This window comes from Heloderma suspectum, chromosome 3 (assembly GCF_057233095.1).
Source record: "Heloderma suspectum isolate Gila_16-S chromosome 3, 16-S_ref, whole genome shotgun sequence".
Lineage (NCBI taxonomy): Eukaryota > Metazoa > Chordata > Lepidosauria > Squamata > Helodermatidae > Heloderma > Heloderma suspectum.
Genome location: NC_139460.1, coordinates 21,362,858 through 21,383,160, shown reverse-complemented (window position 1 = coordinate 21,383,160; position 20,303 = coordinate 21,362,858). Strand labels below are relative to the sequence as shown.

Sequence of the window (20,303 nt, the reverse complement as noted above, 5' to 3'; positions counted from 1 at the left end):
TGTATTGTTCTCATAGTTGGAAATGTTTTTAATAGTGTATTTAAATGTGATTTTAATATTTATCTGTGAACCACTTAAGATATTTTATTATATTAAGCTGTATATACGTTTTACTAATAAATGACTATGAAACTGAGCACACTCCGGGAGAGAGCGGAGGACAGGAAGGCCTGGTGTGCTATGGTCCATGGGGTCACGAAGAGTCGGACACAACAACTGAACAACAATAAAATTACTTGAAGCCCACATGGATTTGTCAAGAACAAATCCTGTCAGATGAATCTGATCTCATTTTTTGATCAGGTAACTTCCCCTGTGGACTGTAGGAATGCTGTGGACATAATATACCTCGACTTCAGCAAAGCTTTCGACAAAGTGCCCCATGATATCCAGATAAGCAAAGTAGCTCAAACAACAATCCAGTGGATCCAATCAGACCCAAAGAGTGCTTATTAATGGGATCTTCTCAAACTGGGGAGAGGTAACAAGTGGGGTACCGCAGGGCTCAGTCCTGGGCCCAGTGTTCTTTAACATTTTTATTAATGACTTGGAAGAGGAGGTGCAGGGAATGCTGATCAAATTTGCAGATGACACAAAATTGGGCGGGATAGCTAATACCTTGGAAGACAGAAACAAAATTCAAAGTGATCTTGATAGACTGGAGCGCTGGGCAGAAAACAACAGAATGAAATTTAACTGGGATAACTGCCCAGTTCTGCACCTAGGAAAAAGAAACCAAATGCACAGTTACAAGATGGTGGATACATGGCTCAACAACACTACAAGCGAGAAGGATCTTGGAATTGTTGTCGATCACAAGCTGAATATGAGCCAACAATGTGATGTGGCTGCAAAAAAGGCAAATGCTATTTGGGGCTGCATTAATAGAAGCATAGCTTCCAAATCCTGGGAAGTACTAGTTCCCCTCTACTCAGCACTGGTTAGGCCTCATCTGGAGTACTGTGTCCAGTTCTGGGCACCGCACTTTAAGAAGGATGCAGACAAGCTGGAGAGGGTTCAGAGGAGGGCAACAAGGATGATCAGGGACTGGAAACAAAGCCCCATGAAGAGAGACTGAAGGAACTGGGCATGTTTAGCCTTGAGAAGAGAAGTCTGAAGGGAGATATGATAGCACTCTTCAAGTACTTGAAAGGTTGTCACAGAGAGGAAGGCCAGGATCTCCTCTCGATCATGCCAGAATGCAGGACACGGAATAGTGGGCTCTAGTTACACAAAGCCGGATTCTGGCTGACCATCAGGAGAAACTTTCTGACTGTTAGAGCAATATGACAACGGAACCAATTACCTAGGGAGGTAGTGGGCTCTCCCACACTGGAGGCATTCACGATGAGGCTGGACAGCCATCGGTTGGGGACGCTCTGACTTGGGTTCCTGCATTGAGCAGGGGGTTGGACTCGATGGTCTTGTGTATGATTCTATGATAAGAAATAAAACATGTGGAGAACACCACGTTGCCTACCCCTGCACGGGAACCAACAAGCCTGAGCTCCCTCAAAGTTTCCTCAAGGTAGAAAGTCTGAGAACCACTGCCATGAAATTGGAAGGCACTAAATGCAGTTCATAGAAAACAATTCCACTTGGAGTGAATTAACACCATAACACATTCGCATGCAAATGCTTTATTATTGCCACATTGCACATTTATACACTTTATTAAAATGTCATCACCGTAATACTTCTTACACTTCAAGTTATCAACCTCCAACATTTATTTTACAGTTCGGTATCGCCCAATAGCTGAAGCACTTTGAATGGTTTGCAACATCACTTGCCCCCTCCTGCTGCAACTATTCCATGAATTCTAATATACTAAATGAACATGATCATATCATACATGAAGCTTATTCCTAGTCAAATCCTTTAACCAGAGAGCTGAGGTCCTTTAACTGAGATCCTTTTACCGGAGATGTTGGGACTTGAGCCTGGGACTTTCTCCATGCAAAGCATATGCTCTGCCACTGAGCTATAGTCCCTCCCTATATCATATGAGAAAGAAGAAATGCAAGTTAATATCTACACTGTTGCATTTCTTTTAAAAAAGACTACCACCACATGAAGGCAACAATTGGTAGGGCAAAGGTTGCTTTTAGCCCTATCATAGATTTCTATCAAATTCTCATACAATCTTAGAGCTGGAAAGGCACCTCAAAGGTCACCAAGTCCAACCCCCTCTGCTTTAAAAAAATGTAATGAAGGTCCACCACCTTCTGAGGCAGTGTGTTCCCGTTGGAACAGCTTGCACCATCAGGAAATTCTTCCCAATGTTTACTCAAAATCCTTTTTCTTGTAATTTGAACCCAGTGGAGCCAGAGAAAACAAATTTGCCCCATCAACTTATTTGAAGATGGCTATCATCTCTTCTCCAGGCTAAACACAACAAACTCTTCTAACCTTTCCTTATAGGATTTGGTCTCCAGGCCCCTCATCATTTTTGCCACCTTCCTCCTAACATAGGTAGCAATGTTGCTGAAGTTTGAAAATATCAGGATTGGAATGCTAATTTACACAGCTGGCAATGCGCTAATGTTTTCAAGTTGAGCTGCTTCCTTTGAAAATGGTCTTCTGCTTGTGATTTAAACTAAGAACATTATGAGTTTATGTGCATTATCTGTAGAAAGCAGACTGTGCAGGTGCGAATTATGCACTCAAAAAGGCAGCTGCTGTGTTGGTGATTGTTCACTGATTGTTGAAGTGGACTTGCATTTTGTTAAGAAAAAATAGGCCTGTGATTTATGGAACAATAGCTTGGCTTTATGGAACAATACCATGGCTTCTCTGTCCTCACTCAAGCAAATAATCCATAAACTAAGAGATACACTGCAGTGGTAGGGCATGCTTCATGTAAATGTAACCTTTTTAAAAAAAGAGCACAGATATTTTGGTAAAATCCAACATGAGTCCTACTTAGCATAAACTCACTGACATTACTAACTTAAGTCTCATTCATTTCAATGGGTCTACTCTAAATAAGACTTTTGTTGGCTTTAACCCTATGAGTCTAGTTGCTTGGAAAACAAAATGCACTACCTCTCAACCCCAATAAAACAGTCCCAAGTAGCATTGTAATAGGGCCAGTGAAGACATTTTGGGCCTAAGGTGAAAAATACAATGGTGGCCCCAACCCATTTCACATACAGAACCTGTCTAGAGCAGCCTTCTGCAACCTGGTGCCCTCCAGATATTTTGGGCTACAGGATTTTTGACTATTGGCCATGCTGGCCGGTGTTGATGGGAGCTGAAGTCCAAAATATCTGGAAGGCACTAAGGGAAGGCTAGACTAGAGTGATAACTGAATCTTACTTCGGTGCTGATACTGGGACGGCTTTGCCCTTCTTCACTTCAGTGCTGCCTCAATGCCACCCAGCATTTGCTGCCTAAGATGGCTGTCTCTTTTCTGCCTAATGGTAGGGCTGGCCCTAAATTGCAAGAATGCACATGCATCCAGGAAAGGACGCATGAATGTGCCATAATTAGGAGCCAATTTAGAATTCTCAGGAAAAATCTTCCCCTTCCAACACCACGTTTTCTGATGCTGCATTTCCAATCGTAGCCAAGAAGATGATTGCCCATCTCTAACCATATGGCTGTTTGTTGACATCTACATTAATAAATGTTTTCTGCCCAGGTGTGAATTAATGTACATGTGTTAGAACACATGCACAGTTGGACACTGAAATAAACTTCTCTACTCTTTGAAGTAGAGAAACGGGGAAGAAGCCCCAGCCAAACTGCCATCAGAGGAAAAACATCCAGACCAGCAATTGATACCTTCCCAAAACAGTAAACTGGTCTTGGACAGGCTGTAGGGCTGTCTTTACTGTATTTTTTGATAAGGGAACAGCAAAGCACTCTCCCTAGAAGAATGTAAGAAGAGCCATGCTGGATCAGACCAAGGGTCCATCTAGTCCAGCATTCTGTTCACACAGTGGACAACCAGCTGTGGATCAGGAACCCACAAGCAGAACACAAGAGCAACAGCACCTTCCCACCCATGTTCCCCAGCAACTGGTGTACATAAGCTCACTGCCTCTGGTACTGGAGGTAATACATAGCCATCAGGACTAGTAGCCATTGATAGCCTCCTCCTCCAGGAATTTGCCCAACCTGTAGCAAATGCCATAGTTTTAACTATTCTCTGTGTGAAGAAGTACTTCCTTTTATCTGACCTGAATCTCCCACCAATCAGCTTCATGGGATGACCCCAGGTTCTAGCATTATGAGAGAGGGACAAAAGTGTCTCCCTATCCACATTCTCCACACCATGCATAATTTTGTACACCTCTAGCATGTCTCCCCTCACTCTCCTTTTTTCCAAGCTAAACAATCCCAGCTGTTGTAACCGTCCCTCATAGGGGAGATGCTCCAGCCCCTTGATCATTTTAGTTGCCCTTTTCTACACTTGGTACAGTGCAGAATTGGTACAACATGTTCTGAACACTCGGCCCCTACCACCGTTTTTGCTGCTGCATTCTGTGCCAACTGAAGTTTCTGAACTGTCTTTAAAGCCAGCCCCGCGTTGAGCGCATGGTAATCCAGCCTGGATGTAACCAGAGCATGTACCACAGAGGAGAGGTCTACTTTTTGTAGATGGGGCCACAGGCATAGCTGGATTTACCACAGGGCTAAGGGGGCTGCAGCCACCAGCCCACCATCTGAGGAGGCCCACTAGCTACCCTAAACAGTCTCAGCTATTGTAACCTTCTCTCACAGGAGAGATCCTCAGCCCCCTTGATCATTTCTGTTGCCCTTTTCTACACTTTTTCCAGGTCTACAATATCTTTTTTCTTTTTTTTACTGACAGCTGTCTGGTGGAAGTCCTAACTATTCTCCATGCAGAGGATTACAGGAAATTCCTTTGTGGTTTGCAGAGGGATCTCTTGCATATATGTGCCTTGAACATTTACATCACCAAAATAGAGTACAGAATACAGGTATAATTGGAGAACTGTTTATCTGAGATACCTGAACTATTGCACCCCTACTGATCACAGTACCCCCATAGCTCCATGTTATCACATCAGTCGTTAGTGATGCTGTAAAATATTTAGCAGGTATATATTTAGCAGGCTCACATATGTGCTTCAATAAGAAACTGAAAGAGAATGATCCCTCTGCCCTGAAGGTTGTTTTTTTGCAAAGATCATGCAAGGTAGGGCAAGACTACAGACCAGCCTATCAAGTGGGGAGGGCAGCATCCAAAAAAGCATCTCCCCCATCTGCATGGTACACTCTGCCAGTTCGTTCTGCATCTGTTGACTGAAGCCTGTGAAACGGTTCCAATTGAAGTGCTCTAGTGGTTCAATAGCTTAATTTCAAGAGTACAGCAATTAAGTGCAGAGAAAGCAAGTATGTACATGCATGTAAGAACCAGACTCATGCTAGGATTTCCACCCGTCCAGCCCCACCATACCCCACTGGAGCCTGCTTGCCTTGACAGCATATGAGGGGCTGCTTGGTGGAGAGCCCGAGTAATATCAAAATTTGTGAGTGTAGGTGGGGCTTGAGGGAGAAGCAGTGGAGGCTGGTTGCTCCAATGTCAGCAGAGTGGTGAATCCGCTCCAGTTCAGTCAGAACTGGTCAGAGCTCTAAAGGAGTTATCCAAGGTATGAAAGCACCTTGGATAGCTCCTTTAGAGCTATGACTGAAACTCGGAGCAGATTCACCACGCCACTGACATCACAGCCACCAGTCTCCACTTGGGAGGAATGGCAATCTTTACCTCCCCAGGTGAGAGATGGAGAAGGGACTGTGAGGGGAGACCCAGGTTTGAGCTGGGTGGAAGACTGCCCTGAGTGGGAACTGTGGCTGCCAACCAATTTGTGGAGGTTAATTATGATGAACCTCATGTTGCCTTTGTGGAATACAGATCTATTTGACCTTGCAGGCCATGAATTTTTTATTCCCATGGTATTTTTTAATTTGTTTAATTATTATTATTTTTCCATGCTAGGCCTTATTCTCTCTCCTGTTTAGCTTTAAACTTGGATTAGGTCACTTTATTTGTACTGTTTCATACACAGTTATATGGACCAGTCAATATTTTTTAATTACGTGTTTAGTTATTTACCTGATGGCTATTTGTAATTGTTCCTGCTGTGTTTTTTAAATTGTTGTATTGATTGCTGGGCCTTTGATATGCCGTGAACAGGTTCTGGGCAAAGAGGTAAACAAACAGATGAGAGTGACAAGGAGTAATTAAGACATGGATATTCATTCACACATGTGTGAAACTGGTTCCAAGCTTGTATTACTCCTTTTTCCTTCATGTCTGTTTACTTCTCCCAGTATATTTCTCTCTCTGTCCCACTTACATCATGGTCTTTAGCTTTTTTCCACCCCATGGTTTGTCTCTAAAAGAGGTAATATAAATCACCTCAAAGGTATGTCTTTAGACACGGGAGGCTGGATAGGCATGTAAACATAGGCATATAAAAAGCTTGTAAACGATTATTTGCCCTCAGGTACAAGCTCCTGTCCTCTCAACAATAAGACAATCATCCTGTGTTTGATATGGCTTACACTGCAGTGTGTCTCATAATCAACAAATCACCAATTGGGTCCATCAGCAAGAAGAATCCAGAAGCCTCTGGCGAAGCTTGCCATCTTCTTTAACTGTTCTTGCTTCCTCGCCTGACGATGTTGGCTCTGTCAAATCTGAAGACCGGCAGGCAATGACAAAGGGAAACACGCTGTTATTCTTTTTGTATAATCACAAACAAAGCATCTTGTTGCTGTGAAACACATTGGCCAAATATGTTTTTTGCAGGGAGGGGGCGGTTGGAGTGGTGCTTTCAATCCCCTAAATCGGAGCCATATGAACATAATAAGGACCCAGGGTACGGGATGTAATACCAGCACTGGAGTAAGTGTGAATCAAGAGAAAGAAAGGACAGATGTGTAAGAGGCCTATGTGGCAGTCCACAGTGGTCTATGTAAGAGTTGGTATTTAAAATTAAAGATGTTAGGTTGGATCCAGACTTAGTCATACGTAGAGTAGACCCACTGAAATTAATGAGAGTTAAGTTAGTCATGACTGAATTGTCCCACTGATTTCAGTAGGTCTACTCTAAGTATTAGTAAGTCTGGATCCCCCACATTAGGGTTGTGAACATGCATAGGATCAGACTGTCAATTAGGAAAAATTGGTTCATGTGCATGTCTGATCCAGGATTTCAATTCCCAAACACTACCTTGAGCAAAATGCAGAACTTTGTGTTGCCTTTGTGTACCTGTGGGGTATGGTACTTCAGACCTATGGGCCAAAACTGGCCTGCCTGGGGTCCCAATCCAGCCTTCTAGGGTTCCTCAGATGGCCAAGTCCCTTCCCTGGCCCACCATCTTTCCTCCAACCACCAGTCATTTCGTGTTTTCCCAGCTTTTGTGTGTGTGTTTTTCCCCTGTTCCAAAAGGTGGAAATCCCTCTCCTAAGTCTTAGTTACTGGCAATAAGAACTTTAAGCTAAAATATGCTGTTAATTTTTTTGTATTTTTGCCTTGCCCTTTTGCTCCACCCATCACTGGAATGCGGCCCCCAAGAACTTCTCTGAACTTGAATTTTGCGCTTGGGCTGAAAGAGGTTCAACACTGTAGTGTAATATTTTAAAATACATAAACCACTGTGATAGATTTTATGGTATACAAACAATTGTTTAAGGGTGCAATCCTATGCATGTTTAGACAGAAAGAAGTCCCACAACTCTCAGCATTCCCCAGCCATGGCTGACTAGGGAATGCTGGGAGTTCCAGGATTTTTTTCTGTCTGAACATGCACAGGATTGCACCCTAAATGAAATTAAAGCAAAGCAGTCTTACCCTGTAATTCTGTTGCATTGTTGGCCACTTCTGCTTCAGCTTTCTTTCCACAGTCATTTTTGACAGCGGGCAACTTGCCATCTACAGCATCCATTTTAATTGAGCCAAGGTTCACCAGCAGCTGCATGGCATCAAACCTCTCTCCACTGCCTTTCAGGTTCTCCAGAACTTTGAGGCACTTATATGATTTAAGCTCGCTCACATTTTCCTCGAGGAAGAGGAGGTAGAGGCTCAAGTCATCATAGCGCTTGGTTTTGATTTTGAGAACGTCAAAGGTCGGCAGAAGCTCATACACTTGCAGGATGTCTGAGCTCTGCCTGAATGGCACCAGCAATGCATAAATCACAAGGGGTGTGAGCAGCAGGTACACGATAAAGTTGATATAACTGAGCAGCTGGAAGACACCGACGGCAATCAGTTTGCACTGAAACCGTTCCGGAATGGTTGTGTCATTCTTTAATATCCCGGTTTTGATGTTGCAGATAAACTCATCTGTCATTGAGGAAAGACTGATATAATAGCCCAGGCAGAGGCAAGCCAACAGTACAATGGTCAGTGTTAGCAAACGGCAAACAATGTACTTGATTATTAGTCTCTTTGAGCCTTTCTTCGACTTCAGGTACTGTTCCACAATGGGGTACTTAAAGTAGCTGTCAGATATCTCCCAGAAACTGAAAAAACACAAAAAGCCAGAATCCAGAGCTATTACATCAGGATTTTACGTGCCTTAAACACACACACACACACACACACACACACACACACAAACACACACACAAACACACACACACACACACACACACACACAGGAAACTGGGAAATGGCTCAAAATTCCTAGGCATCAGTGTCATACTTTGAGATACATTCTCGAACACCAGCTCTGTTAAGTCTTTGGCAGTGCAAACAACAGAGTGTATTCCAGCAGCTAAAAGGCTAACACCTTTATTGTGGCGAGCACTTTTGTAAGGCAGGGCCTATTTCATTCAATGAATGTGGGCAGCAAAGATGATGATGGTGGGTGAGTGAGTGTATTGTCGTTGGACTGCAGAACGGAGTGGAAGGACACACTGGCTTTGGCCACTGGCCATTGAGAGGTTGCACCTCCTCTCTCCATGGCAAAGAAAAGACTAGAAAACAGGGTCCTTCTCCTTCTCACTCATACTAGAAAGAACTCAATGGCTTGGGATTGCAGAAGATTGGGGAAGGACATTCTGGCCCCAGGGAGTGATTTAAAAAAAAAAAGTAAGCTGCCTTGGCAATCATGTGATCAAAAGCACAAAGCATACACATGCACAGTAGGTAGGGAGGACTCTTTGGCAAGGTGAGCTTAAAAAAAATGAACAGCTCATGAAACTAGAGATACCATATGTGAGGCAATCAATTAAAGTAAATGAAAGTCAACAAGCCCAAAGATGTAGATGGGTTTATCTACATCCATAGCTGGATTTTATTGCTGCAGATGGAGAAAACAACAATATTCCCAAGCAACGGTATTACATTTTCAGATGGATCTGGTACTTTCTGGCATATAACAACGGTGCCAGCATCCGAGAGGCATATATACAATTGCATGATGTGAAGGCACAAAAGACATTTTTTTCTTACAGAGGTAATGCAAAAGCTTTTTAGAATCATAGAATTATAGAATAGTAGGGTTGGAAGGGGCCTATAAGACCATCGAATCCAACCCTCTGCTCAATGCAGGAGTCTTTTTACTGTTATGAAGAATTTTACTGGCCTTGACTAGCATGAAGAACTTAATTTGTTTTTAAAGTCTGATCCTCGGAGGATTGAAGTAATGGAATCCTTGTTAAATCCAGGAAGACGTTCCAGGGATCTCGGCCTTAGCCTTTTGTAAAGTCTAACTTTTTTGCTCATACCTGCTGTAAGCAATTCCCCCTTTTTAACTAGGCTTTTTAAATACATGTAATTCTGGTTGATGTAATTTTTTTACAAGTTCCAGTAGCTTTTAATGTTTAGCCTCTCCTCCTGTCTTGGGAGGAGATAGGAGGCATTGGGACAGGAAACAAAGCCCTATGCTTACAGAAAACATGCTTAGAGAGATTCCTAGATGTTTAACTTCAACAAGTAGAAAAATAAAGGTGAGCCTGTCCTTAACAGTGGCCTGATGTCCGGACACCTGTTTTCTTTTGGAGAATGAGCTGCCTGTAACAAGCTCCATTTTGTGAGGAGGGGCTGGCCTGCACTCATTAAACCACCTGCGTGCGTTGTTATGTTATTCTAGTCTTCAGGCCCAGAAAGGCCAGAATGGAACTCTTGCCAAATTAGACTCAATGATGTCAGGTGGGCTGTGGCGGGAGCTCCCCCACACTCCCCTCCTAAAAGCCGAGGAAGTTATTTAGCCCGACAGTGACTAGCTAAGGAGGCTTGTCTCTGAGGAAACGATCCAGCCAGGCGCTTACCTCTGAAGAAATTGTCCAGCCAGCTATGGAGGTTCATCTCCAGGGTGGGCCCAAGATATTTTGCTGCCTGAGGCAAAGAACAAGATAGTGCCCCCTCCCATTCTATGTAGAAAAGCCAACTGGACTAGCAGCTGAATTCAACACGGGTGATGGGACAGCATCCTTCCCTGCACCTAAGGCCATCAGGCTAGCTTAGAGAGCACAAGGCAGGCCCAGTGGCATACAGTTCTTTCCTCCAACGTCGTGCTGCCATCTCCCAGAACCAGCTGCCTGAGATGACCGCCTCACTCTGCCTAATGAGAGGGCTGGCCCTGCTCACTTCACATTTGTCAAGGGCCTTGTGGGGGGAGGGGGAAAGTGAGGGCTACTGTTGCCCCTTGTCTTTGGTTTCATCTTCAACCCTGGTCTTCATTTTTGTCTTTGTCTACCTGTGCCAACTTGCTTCTGGGCTTGTGGAGTTCTTGGATCCTGGATTGGTTCCTGTCCTATTGGAAGACCCTTGCCTAGGTAAAGTATAGGATAGGTTTAGGTACTGCTTTGTTATTTTTGCTTGCAATATTGTTCCAAAGGGTGTTCCTGTTTTTTTCTGATATTTGTACACATTTTTACCCCTTTCCCTTCCCCCTATGTAAAAAAATGTAATCTCTAGATTGAGAGCTGTGTGTGCTTTCTTCCAGGTAAACCCTCAGTGCTAATTCTAGAAACCTTCTGTTTGGTCCAGCTACTGGTTAAGGTTTTAGGCCTAGAGTTCGGAATAGAGGGTGCTCACTTGGCTCCTTATTTCTGAAGCCCTAGATGGGTCCTGCAAGGTGTGAGAGTCCCCTAGCTCAGGTTGAGATGGATGTTAAGGGACGATGGCAGTCTACCGGTAACTGTTTGACCCTGCTTACACTGCAGGGAGTTGGGGCAACCCCCACTTCCTCCCTTCACTCCTGAGTATGAGTGACATGCCTACAACATACAGTCTTAGAAATGCTTTCCTTCTTCCCAAGAAGCCCTGGGAAGAATTACAGTTCTGTCAGGAGCACTATGGACATCTAATAGAAAATTATTAGCACCTCAGCAAACAACAATTCCCAGGATTCTTTTTGAGGAAGTTGTGACACTTAAAATAGCTCAACACTGAGTACATCCAGATGGACAGCTCCTAATGCTATCAGTCAAAAGATACCATGTAGCTATTCTATCTTTCCCTCCTTAACAGATTTTTTGTGATAAGAAAAAAAGATGGAAGAAGTGGTGGGAAAATATGAGAGTGTTATGGAAGACAACATCATCTTGACCTGTAAAATTCCATGAATGAGGCAGGGTGATTGCATGAAAATAAATAAATAAATAAATAAATACACACACACACACACACACACACACACACACATACACACATAAAAAAATAAAAAATGCATGTACGTACACACACACACACACACAGGTGGCTTATACAGATTAAGAATAAAAAACAAATAATAAATAATAAATAAGCAACAATGCAAAAATACAACCATTAAAATCCTTTATAACATCCAAAATCAGCAATCACAAAAGGAAATAATAATAAATAAAAACTAAAGCAGGAGCAGCAAATTTGCTGAACATTAAAAACGTGGGTAAAGGGCCTTAGGCTGGCCTCTGAAATTCATTTGAATGGGCTGCTAGGTATGCAGCCCTGAGGAGAGTATTCTGAAGTTGAGGTGCCACAACTGAGAAGGCCCTTTCTCTGATCACCACCTGCCTGAGCTCTGATGATGGGAGCAGCTGAAGAAAAGCCTCCGATGACCTTTGTGGAAGGCAGGCTCATGTGAGAGCAGGTCGTCCTTTAGATATAAGCTCATACTATAGCTAGGGTCCAAGTGTGCCTTTTGGACGCAAAAGTGACCAGTCACAAAACCTCTAGATGCTGTATCAGATCTTATGCTTTTTTCCCCATCTTGTGGTGCTTTCCATAGTAACTTTGGGGGAAACAGGTTTGCAACTCTCATCAGTGCTGGCTCCAGGTCTTCCCTTGGGCACAACACCTCCATGGGTCCCCTCCTTCAGGCAGTCTACCTTCTCACCACTATTTCCACCAGATGCTATCACTCCCCATCCTCATCCTCATTACTTGCTTGATTGACAGGCAAGAGCCAGTGAGCAAGTAAACAGTGGCATCTACTGCTCCTTGCCACCACTGTCTGGGCCAGAGAGAGAGGCAGGTGAACAAGCAGGTTGCAATGGTGCAGAGCAGGAGCTATTAGAGGGCTGCAGGGCTTTTGTCAGCCAGGCCCCTGCTGAGGGGTGGGCCCTCAGCAGGTGCCCAACCATGCCTACCCTTGACCCCAGCCCTGCCTCTCAATAGCTATCTGGCCACGGTTATCTACTTATTTTGTAATGTGGATGTGAGTGGTTTACATATTTTTCACTTTGTGTATTTTAATTTTTGTTTTAGACCTGGAAAATGGAAAGGAATGAGACTTTACCTCTGAACTACATTCTCATTAACGACTGGTGCTGAGCTCACAGAGTCTCTCATGTCACCGTTGCGGCAGCTGTTAGCGGCTTTGATTGCTCTGTTATAGGCCTTGTCGAGTTCTTCCATAATAAATTTCAGGTCTGAACAAAGGTGGGGTGCTGCGGTGAAGCGCCAGAAGAGACAGGGCAGGTACAGTAAGATTGCAACTAGCAGAAGGATGTATGGGAAAAACTGGGGAAGAAAACAATCAGGACAGGGGTTAGGATCCATCTACAAGACAATAGGACTGCTGTGACATTTTACAAACTGAACTCACATTCTAGCTAACGTAGGGTTCATTTCTTCAATGCAGATTTGGAAAATGCAACAACAACAAAAAGATTTTAGGTTTCAGTCCTATATACATCTTGTGGCCCTCCAGATGCTTTGGCCTACAACTCCCATCAGCCCTAGCCAGCATAGCCAATGGTGAGGTATGGTGGGAGTTGTAGGCCAAAACATCTGGACAGCGGTGGTGTAGCGGTAGATTTTGAAGTGCAGGTGCCCATCATGACAGCCCCCATAGCTACACCCCCCAAGAAGAGTCCAAACATTCATGCAGCTATGTCAATCCATATCAACAAACAAGTTCTAGCAGTTTTCACCTCCATCAGGAGCAGGTCTTTTCTACTTTTTAATACAAAAATTTATTGAATTTCAATAATATTAACAAAGCAAAATAAAACCAAACCAAACCAGAAACTAAAATAAAACAAATTCCATCAAGATTACATCTTCTTTCCATACAGTTATATCTTAATGGGTGTACAGAGGTCACAGTTAATTCTTGTCAGTGCTACTAGATATTTTATCAGACGGACTCAGGATTATTCTTCATCTGTTTTCTTCCTTATAAAAGCCATAGGGTTTTATAGTGCGAGGGAATCAAATATTGATGTTCTGTTCGTATATGCGAACAGGGCCTATTTTAACAGTTGGCCACCCTAAGTCATAGAAGGAAGACTGAGAATATAAAAATTGTGCTAGTAGCATTTTTATATTGCCTGAAGATCTATGCTGGGGCTGACTGGCGATATTCCTGTATCACGTTTGGTTGCTGATGACACGGCGATAAAGAACAAGACACGAAGCGTCAGGATGATAGATCACGAATGTGGGTAGTAAGTGCCAATTCGAATCTTCAGCCATGCCTTGAGAATTCTGGAGAGTGTGGAGCATCTGATGAAGCGGGCTGTAGTTCATGAAAGCTTATGCCGGGGTGCACAACCTTTTTGGCTCTGAGGGCCACACGTACTGAGGTGACATGCACACCATGCACTCCCTGCTCGGAGTGGCAGGGAAAGAGCAACTTGTATGAGGATCTCTGGGGGAGGGAGTGGAGAGTAAATGTGGCAGGGGAATTGGTGGCATCGTAAAGGCTTCATGGGGATCCATAGTAAAGGCTTCATGGGGGCGGCGTCCATGGGCCATGGGTTGTGCCCTCCTGGCCTATGCCATAATAAATCTCGTAGCCTTTAAGGTGCCACAGAACTCTTCATGGAGAATTCAGATTTCACTACCGTATAGTGAGATTGGCCTGAGGAGAGGAAAACATTAAATGGGGAGGACTGCTGCAATATGGGAATGCAGGAACGTACTGAAGAGGAGCAAAGGCCAGCCTGGAACCACTTTGGCTGGCTTACTCACACATTCTTTATTCCCCTGAGAAACAAAGCCAGGAAATGAGCCTGTCTCTGGGAAACAAGCTAACTGATCTCTGCAGCAGCCAAGAAATCAAATTAGACTCAAAGAGCTCATGCTTCGACCACAGCCAGGAGGATTTAAAAAAACGGAAGAAAAAGAAAGCCAGCATCTAGCTAGAGAATAAGATGATGAGAAAGCATTCACTCACAAACTTGCTTTAGCTCTAGATATGACCTGTTTTTTCAAGCCTCACCCATCTGCCTTTTCCTTAATTGCTTTAGCTTAGACATATCTGTGTTTCTTTGCTTTTGCATTCTTTATCCTTCTGACACTTGCTGCTACAAACTTGTCATCTCATATGAATAATGATGTCAGAATGAAGGCACTCCAAAAGGAAAGCTGGCAAAACAAACTGAGGGTCCTATGACCTCATGTGATGTAAGTTTTTGTGGGCTAGAGCAGCTTCCATTACGCACAAACGATGGTCCCTACACATCTCAAGGTACCAGCTCTTCAGTTGAGGAATAGTATAGGAGTCTCAATAGGAGTCTCCTCTTGTTCCAACAGGAGCTGCTGACCCGTATTGTCTACGTTGGCCTTGCCCAACCTGGCACCTTTCAGGTGGTGTCTGGACTAGAGTTCCCACCACCAGCCATGATGGCTAGAGACGATGGGAACTGTAGTCCAGACACCACCTGGAGGGCGCCAGATTGGGCAATGCTGGCTCTGACTGACAGTGGGCAGCTCCCCAGCAGAGGTCTTTCAAATCATCCTTTTATAAAAGGAGATTCCAGGGAATGAAGCTGGGAAGCTCTGCATGCCAAGCATATGCTCTTCCAGATAGGGAGGGATGCTGGAATCCTCGTGTGTCTCCAAAGTTAGGCAATGCCACATCTCACATTTTGTTTTCCCTGAAGTGCTTCTCTCTGGCCATTATGGTGCATTTAGCTAGGGCTACCAGATGGTGTTGGACTAGAACTCCCATCACGCCAGTTGCAATGGCCAATGGACACCAACGATGTGAATTGTAGTCCAACAACAACTGGAGAACCTAGGTTAGGAAAGGTGGACCTAAAGGTTTTTTTTTATTTTCTGTTGCATTAAGAATAGAGATGTTCATCGCTGGGAAATCTGGTTCTTCTTTTTGACTCAACAGAGATTTGTGTTTGTGAGCTGAGCTGCGGGGTTTTCCCTGAACTCCAGGAATTTTTTTGTGCATTTTTTCCACAGGTTCTGCAACTCGTGCAAATCTCTGAGCAATCCACTCAAATTTCTGAGCAATCTGGCAAATCACAGCTGAATTTGTGCAAATTTGGCAATAATTTGTGCAAATTGCTTAGACATTTGCACAAATTACAGAACCTGCAGGAAAAAAATGTGCGAAATGCCCAGAAAATCTGCAAACTGGCCTGATTCACTGCAGACCGAGTCAGGCACCACAGCGGGAACTGGAACGAAGCCCAGGGGGTGAACCTAGGAAAACTCATCAAATTCCACCCCCAAATGGATTTCTCCGACATAGCTAGTTAAGAACATAAGAACCCTGCTGGATCAAACCAAAAGCCTATCTAGTCCAGCATTCTGTTCCCTTATCTCCACCAGATGTGTGGCTGAAAGATAGGAAGGGCTACATTTCCCCCCATAGATATGATGGGGCAACCTGCTTTCTGCAGTGCACATCAGCATATGGATAGTACTTTTGGGGAAAAAGCGAACAGTGCCTACAGTTAGGGGCTGCCTATAGCCAGCAAGCGACAGCTGGGAAGGGAGTTCTCTTCCTCTTTCATGCTGCCAAAGTGTTAGTGGAGAGCACTCTTCTCGACAGCTGGAGTGTAATTCAAGTGCAGACTATATGAACAGCAGATGGCAGCATAAAACTTCATCTGCTTCTTTTCTACATGTCAGAGGATGTATAAGGGATAAGAGCAGAGCCAGTTAAAAAAGCTGGCCACCCACGGTCATAGGAGTAAGAGTGGGAAAGTGAAGATTGTGTTGGCAGAGTCATGTTGCCTGAAGACCTATGCTGCTGTTAAGTAGGACTCACTAGTGATAGTCCTGCATCAAATGTGGTTGTTAATGACAATGTGATAAAGGACAAGACTTGAACATCAGGCTGATGGAACACGAATGTGGGTTGTAAGTTCCAATTCAAATCTTCAGCCATGCCTTGAGAATTCTTGAATGCTTTGAACATCTGGTTCCTGGAGCTTTGAGGTTCCTGGATTGCACCACTTCAGAGAACAGATAGGGTCAGGGTCGCATGGCAGGGTGTGCTGCACACAGAGAATGGGTATGTCAGGGAGAAGGCTCAGGCTAAAGCTCTTCTCCCTGGTATTTTATTTCTATTTCCAGGGAGAGATAGATGGAGAGACAGATGTATATTGGGATACTCAATCATGCAATTCTTTCATCTACAATCTTAAGTGGTGCAGATTAGGAACACTTTTACCCCATAATTTACTGTTTGTGCAACTCTCAGATGGAAACAAGCAGATAGCATTGCTATGTGCCAAGGATTTATTTATTTAAGTAAAATACATCTTTTAGTGGTGGCCCCCTGATTATGGAATGATCTCCTTGATGAGGCCGGCCTGACACCAACATTGTTATCTTTTCGGTGCTGGGTCAAGACCTTTCTCTTCTCCCTGGCATTTGGCAGCATGTGATAAGTTTTAATCGATCCTGGATTGACTTATGGCTAACTGCTTGGATTTGTTTTTAGATATATGTTGTCTTTGTGTATATTGTCTGTTCGTGTGTTTTCTATGTAAATGGCTTTTGACTTCTGTATACTGTATTTTTAATGTTTTAAATCTTTGTTAACTGCCCAGAGAGCTTTGACTATGGGGCAGTATAGAAATGTAATAAATAAATAAAATAGATACGTTAGATTGACAGGTACTAGGAACAGGGCCTTCTCAGTAGTAACCTCCACCTTAAGAAACTCTCGCCCAAAGGATGTATATGCAGTTGGATCCTTCAACTGCAGTATTCAAAATGACTTTGAAAAACACCTTTTTAAAGTGGTATTTAATTGATGTGATTGCTGGATATGCTGCTGTTAAATAGTTTTAATTGCTGTGATTTGGAAAGGGTGTCATACTGGTTTATATTTTAATGTACTGTGTTCTCTCTCTCTCTCTCTCTTTCTCCCCCTCCGTCTCTCTCTCTCTTTCTACATTTTATTGCGAATGTTTTACTGCAACCTGTTTTATATTTATATGGGGTTAGATCCAGGATCTGGCATTGGTTGACGGAAGGGCTCTGCTCGCAGAAGGTGCCTCCAACCAATTTTCGGGGATTCCCCCCTCCCCACTGCAGCACAGCTTACTCATTTCAGCAGGGGTCACCCACCCGCTCTATGTAGCATTTTCAAGGGAGTGGAGGGGCTGCCGTAGGGAGGAGGGGACAAGGAAGTTACTCGTGCCTAAATCTGGATCCAACCCATAGTTGTTAGCCACCTTGATGGACATGGTCCAGAATGGCAACTTATACATTGTTAAATAACATTTAACAGTACCATATTTAGTGCACAATCTTATGCATGTTTAGACAGAAAAAAGTCCTACAATTCTGAGCATGCCCCCAGCCAGCTTGGCTGCTTAGAGGGCTGCTGGGAGTTATAGGACTTTTTCTGTCTAAATATGCATAGGGTTGCACCCTCTGACAGATTTAAACAAGACTATGCTTAATCAAAACACATGCACAAGATGGCTCATATATTACCATGAGACAACTGGAGGAGTGTTACAGCCTCAGATTTCTGAGCTGGATTTTCATGGAGGAGGAGGACGAAAAGCAAAATATAAATAGATCTATACAAACCTTATGCAGCCAGAGTGGAAGGTGACCCGAGTCACTCTGTGAAAGCTGCTTTTGCTGTACTGCTGCCCAGCAGTAGGAGTCCACATAAGCAGCCTGGCGCCAAGAAAATGAACTTGGAGAAAAGCAGCTCATCTGGGTACCTAGGAAGCAAAGCAGAACGTATTGCCTAAAAAAGGGTCAACATAAAACATACAGGGTGCAATGCAATGATGGAGGACTTAGAACTAGTTTATATAGAGAGCAGAATCAAATTGAAAAGTTTTCCCCGAAAGCACCATTTTATGCTGCAGGCACAGTGTGTGTGTGTGTGTGTGTCTGTGAGTGTATGCATGCATGCAAATTCCTGGAGAAGGCTATCCGTGGCTACTAGTCTTGATGTCTCTATGCTACCTCCAGTCTCAAGAGGCAGCGAGCCTATGTACACCAGCTGCTGGGGAACATGGGTGGGAGGGTGCTGCTGCACTCATGTCCTGCTTGTGGGTTCCCGTCGATAGCTGGTCGGCCACGGCGTGAACAGAATCCTGGACTAGATGGGCCCTTGGTCTCATCCAGCATGGCTCTTAAGTTCTTATCTGTATATTTGAACACTCCTCAAAGGCGGTGGCAGCAGCAGCAGCGGGAGAGGGGGGGAGACGAACCATACACAGAAAAGCAAGGTTCCTAGCCTTCTTCCTGACATGTATTTTTTCTGCACAGGGAGTTTGGCACTAGGAACCATGGTTAACCACCCAGAATCCGAAACCTAGGACCAGCCCAAGACATTCCGTTGCCTGAGGCAAAGGACAAGAAGGAAAACCTTCAGAAGCTGACTGGACTAGCAGCTGAATCTTACTTCAGCACTGGTGATGGGGCAGCTTCCTCCGTCTCACTTGAGGGCAGCAGAACAGTTTAGCGGGTGCAGGGCAAGTTGCCTGGAACTCGTAGTTCTATCCTCCAACAAAGAGGAACAGCCAGGGGACTGCCACTGCTGCCCTCCCCACACTACCCAGCATCTGCCATCTGAGGTGACCACTTCACTCTGCCCCACGGTAGGGCTGGTCCTACTGAAACCCACTATAAACCAGTTTGCTTATCATGAGTGTCAACTAACTGCTTGACTGTGATTAAGCAGACGAGGCCAATATGGTCTAAGGAGGGAAGGGACTATGAAGAGGGAATGCATATTCCTGAGTCTTGGTCCCAATTTGTTAACAGGGGTCAACAGGGAAGTAGTACTGTGACTGCACTGGTTAAATCATTTCCTATTGCCCTGTATATTCTCTTTCCCTCTGACCACATATTTCTAGTTTCCGCCTGCAGCCCACTGCAGCTTTACACACTACTCCCAAATGGAACCTAAGGGAGCAATCCTATGCATGTTTAGACAGAAAGAATTTCTATAATTCCCAGCATCCCACAGCCAGCATAGCTGGAGGGGGAATGCTGCAAGTTATAGGACTTCTTCCTGTCTAAACATGTATAGGATTGTGCCCTAAATGGGTCATGTTCTATAAAGGAAGGAAGCCATGTTGACTTATGAAGCTGGCCAGTTCCTGTGCCTGTTCTACGTAAATATTTTGGGGCTTTTTAGTTTAAAGAAAAGGCAATTGGGTGGGGGTGGGGGGGAAGGGGATGAGAAAGGTATTGGTGAGTGTGAAGAAAAAGGGTCAGTTTTTCTCCCTCTCTCATAGTACTAGAACTCATGGTTGTCCAATGAAATTAAGTAACAGTAGATTCCAGTCAGACAAAATGTTGCTGGGGGCCAACAGTGGGCAGACCCTTCATGTCCTGCATGTGGGCTTCCCAAAGGTATTTTATTTATTATTACATTTATATCCCAACTTTTTCCCTCTTGCATGGTACCCAAGGCAGCTTACGTGGTCCTCCTCTACATTTTATCCTCGCTACAACCTTGTGAGAGTCAGTGACTGGCCCAAAGTTACCCACTGAGCTTCATGGCCGAGTGGGGATTAGAGCCCAGGTCTCCCAAGTCCCAGTCCAACACTCTTAACCACTACACCACTCTGGCTCTCACCTTAGTTGGCCAATGTGGGAGGCAGTGTCAAGAGCTCCCTGGCGGCCTCTTTCAGTAGACTCTAATAGCCAACTCAA

The 20,303-nt window shown here is 44.2% G+C and overlaps 1 protein-coding gene across 4 annotated transcripts in view; it reads right to left on the bottom strand.

Moving 5' to 3' along the window:
- Positions 1–1,604: 1,604 nt before the first annotated feature.
- Positions 1,605–20,303, bottom strand: part of PANX1 (pannexin 1) — a 35,252-nt gene continuing 16,553 nt past the window's right edge. Inside the window, exons 2-6 of one of the 4 annotated variants that reach the window (XM_084842613.1) lie at positions 18,213–18,352; positions 12,712–12,935; positions 7,833–8,503; positions 6,541–6,675; positions 1,605–1,997 (exon numbers count right to left, since the gene is read on the bottom strand). In XM_084842613.1, coding sequence (XP_084698739.1) covers positions 6,584–6,675; positions 7,833–8,503; positions 12,712–12,935; positions 18,213–18,344 — 1,119 coding nt within the window. In that variant the 5' untranslated portion in view covers positions 18,345–18,352 and the 3' untranslated portion in view covers positions 1,605–1,997; positions 6,541–6,583. Of the gene's footprint in view, positions 1,998–4,814; positions 6,676–7,832; positions 8,504–10,683; positions 10,759–12,711; positions 12,936–18,212; positions 18,353–20,303 lie in introns of those variants that run through there. The other 3 variants (XM_084842611.1, XM_084842610.1, XM_084842612.1) reach the window with 3 other exon arrangements.